This window comes from Pongo abelii, chromosome Y, assembly GCF_028885655.2.
Source record: "Pongo abelii isolate AG06213 chromosome Y, NHGRI_mPonAbe1-v2.0_pri, whole genome shotgun sequence".
In the NCBI taxonomy this organism is placed as follows: Eukaryota; Metazoa; Chordata; class Mammalia; order Primates; family Hominidae; genus Pongo; species Pongo abelii.
The window spans coordinates 42028718-42037275 of NC_072009.2; the positions used below are offsets into that span (position 1 = coordinate 42028718).

The 8558-nt window shown below is 37.9% G+C and overlaps 1 protein-coding gene across 1 annotated transcript; it reads left to right on the top strand.

Annotated features, from left to right (window-relative positions):
* Nucleotides 1-5934: 5934 nt before the first annotated feature.
* On the top strand, nucleotides 5935-8221 carry LOC129053180 (testis-specific chromodomain protein Y 1-like). Its single transcript, XM_054545343.2, has one exon. The coding sequence runs from the start codon at nucleotides 6198-6200 to the stop codon at nucleotides 8001-8003; it is 1806 nt and encodes a 601-aa protein (XP_054401318.1). The 5' UTR covers nucleotides 5935-6197; the 3' UTR covers nucleotides 8004-8221.
* Nucleotides 8222-8558: the final 337 nt, after the last annotated feature.

Sequence of the window (8558 nt, forward strand, 5' to 3'; positions counted from 1 at the left end):
CAGTGGAAGGATTAGTATGGTGCAATTACTATAGAATTCTGAGTCTACATGAAGTTTTACAGCTTCCAGAAAAAGATTTGCAAAGTAAATAAAAATTAAATTTTATCAATTTTGTAGCCCAGATCAGCAGCAGCTACTTATTCCTTATTAACCACCACAGTGGGATGCTGCCTTCCAAATATTTCTGGAGCAGCTTACAAGAGCCATGGTAAAGAGAAGGGACTCTGTCCTCCAAATCTCAGGAGGACTCACTTGCCGATTGCTGCTTCTGCTTGTGGCGGTCCCGACAGAGGTGAATAGTCATTGTTTTATTCCCTAAACATTATGCAGGCTCTTTGTCCCTCTGTGCAACCAACTTTCAGTAGACATAAAAAGCAAAAATATGTTTTTCCTGATTGTTCTTCTTTTTCTCTGAAGACATTTGTAGACTAAAACTTTCAAAATTAGTCATATATATATTATTAATAATATATAAATCATATATAATCATATATAATATAATATATAATACATCATATATTATATATCATTAAATTATATATAATATAGACATATAGTATCATATATAATATGTAATATATGATACATATCATATATTATATTATATATAATATATAATTAAAATATGTTATATATCATATATTATATATAATGCATGTATTATATATACCATATATAATATATCATATATTATATATACATATCATATATTATATATTGTATATTATATATACTATATCTGATATATTATATATCTGATATATCATATATATTAATCATATATACACGTACACATATATGTGTGTGTGTGTATATATATATACACAAATATATATATATGTATAAAATGAAATGTGGTTTTAACGATGCGTGCCCCAAAACAATGTGCCTCAAAAAAGACCCCAGAAGAAGCTCAGTACAGCTGATTTACAGGAGGGAAAGGGCCTATGCAATGAATAAACAAAACGCTACCAAACCATAGAAGTAGAAAATCTTATTTTCAAAGTTACAGCACTTTAAAATTTAAATGTTCTTTTTCAGCCCCGGCAAAATCACAAACTACAGAGTGAAATAGGGAAGTATGTCTCATTTTAAGAACAACTACAAAAAAAAACTACGAAAAAATAAGCTTTTTTTGACAGCCCAAATGGCAGCCTTACTAAAATGTAATATTTAAAATTTAGATACTTAATAAGCTAATAGAATAAACAAAGAAGCACAAACAATTATGAACAAAAATTATTAATCTAAAGAGTAAAATTATTTTAAAACCTAAAGATGTCTAGAGATAAACTGTACAGTGAAATCGAGAAATATGGCTCATTTTAAGAATTAAAAAGAAATTATGATCTGAAACTTTTTGTTAGACAGCCCAAATGGTGGTCGTACTAAAACATTATATTTAGAATTAAGTTTCAGAGTCAGCTAGTAGAAGAAACAAAAGAAGCGCAAAAAGTTGTGAACAAATTTAATAAAAAAAGTAAAATTACTTTAAAACCTAAAAGTGTCTAGAGATAGAAGTAAAAAAAATATTGACTACAGATATTTAAAAGCAGACTTGAGCTGGGGGAAGAACACACTATCAGCAAACCAAAGAAAGGGTGTTAATATTATTAAGTTAGGAAATGATAGATAAAAAAGTAAAGTAATGAGAACAAAGCCTAAAATGCTGTGGAACACTATCAAGCAGCCATATTACGCATACTGGAATTTCAAAGGGTGACAAAAAGAATCAGGAAGACTATATAGAGACAATAATGGTAAAGAATGTCAAACGCAACAGACTCCAAGTAAGAGAAACTCAAAGAAACAAACTCAAATTATATGATAATTAAACCCTTTGAAAGAAAGATAGAGAAAATCTTGAAAGCAACAAAAGAAGTGGTCAGTAATGTTCCAAGAACCCTCAAAATTAATCAGCAATCTTATCTGAAAACTCAGAGGATAGAAAGCAATAGATTAACGTATTGCAAATGATGTAAGAAGAAACTTTTGAACAGAAATCTGATGTTCAAAACATTGTCCCTTATAAGTGAGGGAGAAATCATGACATTTCCAGATAAAAGCTGGGACATTTTACCAGTAGACTATCCTTTTAAAAAATGCCTTATGGGATACTTCACAGTAAAACGAACAGACAATAAAGAGCAGTATGAATGAATATATATTACGGTAAAGATAAACATATAAGATACTATAAAACATAAAGAATAACAGCGCACACCTCCACAATTTGTTTCCCGTGTAATTTAAAACACAAATATATTTAATAAAAATACTATAACTAACTTGTGTTTTTGACCTACAATACATAAAGGTATGATTTTGAGAACTCAATAAGGAAATCATTGGGGTGAAGCTATACAGAGTTAAGGGATTTGTGTGTTACTGAAAGTAAGCTAGTATAACCTTAAAAGTGGAATAGCTTTAGAATATTCAATGTAATCACAGTATCAATGACAATTAAAAAAGAAAAAGAATAACAGGCAGGTATAAAGCTTTCTGTACCATGCCAGAAAGTAGGAGATGTGGATTTAGCTACTCTCATTTGAGGCTACCAAGCCAGCTATCATGTACCATGAGACAAAGCCCAAGCTGTCCCACCAGGGCGTAAGTGTGGAGAGCCTAAAGCACATGGTATAGCTGCTATTTCAAACAATTTTCATTACACCAGTGGCGATGAAATAGAATAGGCTCATCCATATGCAGAACCTGGTGAAGAACTGGAGGCAGAAAGAAGTGGATTACAGGTGTCAACCTGTAATCCCAGCACTTTGCAAGGCTGGGGCGGGCAGATCACGAGTTCAGGAGATTGAGACCATCCTGGCTAATACAGTGAAACCCTGTTTCTACTAAAAATCATAAAGTTAGCCAGGTGTGGTGGCAGGCCCCTGTAATCTCATCTACTCAGGAGGCTGAGACAGGAGAATCACATGAACACAGGATGCGGAGGTTGCAGTGAGCTGAGATTGTGCAACTGTGCCACTGTACTCCCACCTGAGTGATAGCTCAAGACTTTGTCTAAAAAAAAGAAAAATAAATAAAATTTGGTGATGGAAAGATTAGGAAGAAACAGTATGACACTTGGGAACTAGAGCAGCACTGGGGAAAAATGTATATATGACTTTAACAGATGACAGACTAAAAAACAGAAAAAATAAAAAAGTGGCATGGACCAGAACAACTAGAAGTTTTTCAAACAATACCAGAAGATGAACTTCTATATCTACCAAGCCCAACTTTTCTAAGAATGCTCCTAAAACTCTAGTGTCTGACCAACACCACAAATTCAAAAGCAGCCAGTTATGAGCTGCCAGCCAGAATGTTGGCAGTAATCCAGGGTCACACCTGTCCGACCCAAAGAATATGGAGCTACTATATTCAACTATCAAGAAAGACACTTGCCCCTTACAGCCCTATTCACAACAAGAACACAGTGAGTGGCATTCAGAAACTCAAGAATCTGGACCCTATTGCAGCAGATCAGCAGGATACAGTGGTCTTCAAGGAGGGGGAAGGGATGCTCATCAGGGCTTTATCAGATCCCAGGGCAGGATAGTGTGGAATAGAGAACAAGACCCAGATTCACCCACTATTTTCTCAGAAGTCTGGCTCAGTTACTGCTTCCATGGTTGCAGACTCAGCTACCAAAAAAGGTATAGTGGTATTAATGGGCCTATTAGCAGCCAATGGAGAAACAGACATGCATACATCAGCTGCAAGAGTGAAAGACGGGCAAAGAAATTTTACTGACAATGGCAGAGACCAGCCTTTTATCAAGAAGATGTAATTCACCAGAGGGCTAACAGAAAATGTCAGCACATACAGATATATTGCCGTGAAGAAAGAGTACAGATTCACCCAGATGTTGCTATAAACTAGATCGACATAAAAAAATGCACTGAATATAGAAGTAATTAAAGAAATGGTTAATGCTCTGAATAGGACTGCTGTGGGTGGGAGGAAGCTTGTGCTGTTCAGTGCACGTGGAAGTGTCCTTTGCTGTGGCCTCGATTTTGGGTACTTTCTGAAGTATTTAAAGGACAGAAACAGAACAAGCCTTGAAATGGTGAACACCATCAAGAAATTTGTGAACAATTTCAATCAATTTTAAAAGCCTATTTTTGTATCAGTCAGTGGCCCATCCTTTGGAATAGGTGCATCCACACTGCCTCTTTGTGATTTCTTCCGAACTAATGCAAAGGCTTGGTTTCAAACCCCTTATATGACATCTGGACAGAGTCCAGATGGCTGTTGTGTTACTTTAGATCCTACTTGAACTTTGCAACATCCAGCCTCCTTAATTATTGTGACCATGAGACATTACTTCATCCTTTGATTGGTCCCAGCCCAAGGTCTCAGGCCAAGCTGTCACTTCAGCTCCTTTCTTGGTCCAGGGCCAAGTTCCAAGGCTGAGACTTGTAGCTTCTACAAATCATGACTTCAGCTCCAGGTGAATCCAAGGCCAAGTTTCAGGGCCAAGCCAAATAACGCTTACCCCAAGAACACTAAGTACATTCCTTTACTTCTCTGCCTTTAGAAACTGTAAAGCACAGTCTTATAGTAGGTAAACCAATCACATTCCACCCCCACTGTGAGGAGTTTTTTTACTTTCACTTTTAAAAGTTTTGATTCAACCTTTTTGCATCTGTCCTCTTTAATTTTCTTGGCCATGAGACAAAGAACTCTGTGTGATACCTCACATTTAGAGATTTCTAGATTGTAGTGGGCTAATGAGACCACAATGATTTAAGTCTGGGAATTGAGCTATGGGATGCATCAGCCTTGTGAGACCAACTGACAAACTGTCCCCACACTGTGATACCCACCCTTGGGGGCAGTCAACCATATATTGGTCACCAACAGAGTCTGAAAAGGGGCAAGGCAGATTGATATGGCCTAGAAACCTGAGGGACACCATCAAGGAGCCATACATATGCATTTTGGAAGTTCGAAGGAAGAGACAAAAGATCATGGAGACTATTTAACAAAATAGTCATAAAGAATGCAACAATTTAAGACAATAAATAAGCACCCAAGTAGCTCAACAGACTTCAAGTAAAAAAAACTCGAAGAAACAAACTAAAACTTACCTGATAATTAAACTGTCTAAAACAAATACAAAGGGAATCCTGAGGATTTTCAAAGGAAGGAGAGGAAGTAGCTAGTCATGTAAAAGGGACCCTAAAAATAGCCAGTGAATCGCTTATCTGAATAACCACTGAAAAGCAGTAGATTACTCACCTGAAAACTAAGATGATAGAACGTAGTAGACTAATATGTTCCAAGTGATGTCAGAAAAAACTGTCAAACCTAAACCTTATAATCCACCAAATTGTCCATCGAAGGTGAGCGACACATTATGACATTCCCACACAAAAGCTGGCACCCTTTACAAGTAGACTACCCTTTAAGAAATGTCTCATGGAGTACTTCAGGGCAGAATGGACAGACATTCAAAAGCAGTATGAACAAACAAAGGTTAAGGTAAAGATAAATACATGTACAAATATATAAGATATAATATTTGGCCAGGCACGGTGGCTCATACCTGTAATCCCAGCACTTTGGGAGGTTGAGGTGTGTGGATCACGAGGTCAGGAGATCGAGACAATCCTGGCTAACACGGTGAAACCCAGTCTCTCCTAAAAGTACAAAAAATTCGACAGGCAAGGTGGCAGGCGCCTGTAGTCTCAGCTACTTGGGAGGCTGACACAGGAGAATGGCATGAATCCGGGAGATGGAGCTTTCAATGAGCCAAGATAGCACCACTGAGCTCCAGCCTGGGTGACAGGGTGAGACTCCATCTCAAAAAGAAAAAAAAAAACAATTAACAACATGCACTTCCACAAGTTGTTCTCCACGTACCTTAAAACACAAATATATTTAATAAAAAAACTACCTCTAATTTGTGTTTTTGACATAAACTGAATAAAGGTATAATTTTGAGGACTCAATAAGTGAAATAGTGGAGGTACATTATACAGGAGTGAAGGTTTTATATGTTACTGAAGACAAGCTAGTGTAACTTTAAAAATGTTAGAAGAATAGAATCTTCCATACAATCGTCATAGCAACCACAATTAAACAAACAAACACAAAAGAGTAACAAGCAGAAAGAAAGCTTTCTGTTCTACAACAGAAGGTTGTGGCTGTGGATTTACCTACTCTCACCTGAGGCTACTGAGCAAGCTATCATGTACCATAGCATAGCCGCTATTTCACACAATTTTCACTACACCAGTGGTGACGAAATAGAAGAGGTTCATCCATATGCAGAACCTGGTGAAGAACTGGAGGCAGAAAGGAGTGGCTATGTGGAGACACAATTGAAACAAAGTTGGCACAGCAACTGCTCCAATCCTGTGTCTTTCCTCATCGCTTCCCAGGAGTTTGAGGTTGAAAGTATTGTTGACAAAAGACGAGACAAAAACGGGAATACAGAGTATTTGATTCGGTGGAAAGGTTACGACCAACAGGATGACACTTGGGAACCAGAGCAGCACCTCAGGAACTGTGAAAAATGTATACTTGATTTTAATAGACGACAGACTGAAAAACAGAAAAAACTGACATGGACTAGAACCAGTAGAATTTTTACAAACAATGCCAGAAGAAGAACTTCTAGATCTACAAAAGCGAGCTATTCTAAGAACTCTCCTAAAACGCAAGTGACGGATAGACACCACAGATCCAAAAACAGCAAGTTATTTGCTGCCAGCAAGATCGTTAGGAGAAAGGCAGCTTCACTTTTCTCCGACACACAGAATATGGAGAAAATAAATTCAACTATCAAGACCCTTGCACCTAAAAGCCCCTTTAACGACAAGAAAACTGTGAGTGGCTTTCAGAAACTTGAGAAACTGTACCCTATTGCAGCAGATCAGCAGGACACGGTGGTCTTCGAGGTGACAGAAGGGAAACTCCTCCAGGACCCTTTGTCACGTCCTGGTGCAGAACAGCCTGGAGTAGAGAACAAGACTCAGATACACCCACCAATGTCGCAGATGTCTGGCTCAGTTACCGCTTCAATGGCCACAGGTTCAGCTACCCAAAAAGGTATAGTGGTATTAGTAGACCCATTAGCAGCCAATGGAACAACAGACATGCATACCTCAGTTCCAAGAGTGAAAGGTGGGCAAAGAAATATTACTGATGACAGCAGAGACCAGCCTTTTATCAAGAAGATGTACTTTACCATAAAGCTAACAGAAAGTGCCAGCACATACAGAGACATTGTAGTGAAGAAAGAGGATGGATTCACCCAGATAGTGCTATCAACTAGATCCACAGAAAGAAATGCACTGAATACAGAAGTAATTAAAGAAATAGTTAATGCTCTTAATAACGCTGCTGTGGATGACAGCAAGCTCGTGCTGTTCAGTGCAGCTGGAAGTGTCTTTTGCTGCGGTCTTGATTTTGGGTACTTTGTGAAGCGCTTAAGGAACGACAGAAACAGAGCAAGCCTTGAAATGGTGGATACCATCAAGAACTTTGTGAATACTTTTATTCAATTTAAAAAGCCTATTGTTGTATCAGTCAATGGCCCTGCCATTGGACTAGGTGCATCCATCCTGCCCCTTTGTGATCTCGTGTGGGCTAATGAAAAGGCTTGGTTCCAAACCCCTTATATGACCTTTGGACAGAGTCCAGATGGCTGTTCAACTATTACATTTCAAAAAATGATGGGTAAAGCATCTGCCAATGAAATGTTATTTGCTGGGCGAAAGCTGACAGCACGGGAGGCATGTGCCAAAGGCCTGGTCTCTCAGGTATTTTTGAGTGGAACTTTCACCCAAGAGGTTATGATTCAAATTAAGGAGCTTGCCTCATATAATCAAATTGTACTGGAAGAATCTAAGGCCCTTGTTCACTCTAATATTAAGTTGGAGTTGGAACAGGCCAATGAGAGAGAGTGTGAGGTGCTGAGGAAGATCTGGAGCTCAGCCCAAGGGACAGAATCTATGTTAAAGTATGTTGAAAATAAAACTGATGAGTTTTAGTTGTCAGTCTGACTGCTCAGGACACGAGAACTAAGCTGAACCAAATGCATCATGAGTTGCAAGATGCCCTAATCCATCTTCATAGCCCAAAACAGTTTCACCCATAGCTAAGGCTTGGAAACACAACCGGAAATGCCCAAGCCAGGTATTTAAATTATTACATCATTTTTGAGCACTGCAGCTTTAAAAGAAGTAATAAAACAGCTTGTTTGCCCAGATGTGGTTATTTTACGCTCACATAAGCCCAAATATAAAAGCAGACTGTTGGGTACTAGATTCTTCTTGGAAGCCCTAATGTGTATCTATGGCTACTACTATATATAAGACCAGAGTTGTGATTTATTGGATGTTTTTGACAGAGAATCATGTAATAATGTTGATTTTTCTTACTTTTACATGCTAGAATACCTCTACTGGGTTATAAGGCAGCCTCAGCTTCCATCCCAGAAGGACACAAAACGGTATGAGATGGTGCCCTTGACTTTACAGTGGCACAGGCACTTCAGAGACACACAATTATAAATTAAAAGACTTTTCTTTTAGAATAAATATTTC

Coding starts and splice junctions, on each gene's coding strand:
- LOC129053180 (XM_054545343.2), top strand. CDS start 6,198: ATGTACCATAGCATAGCCGCTATTTCACACAATTTTCACTACACCAGT.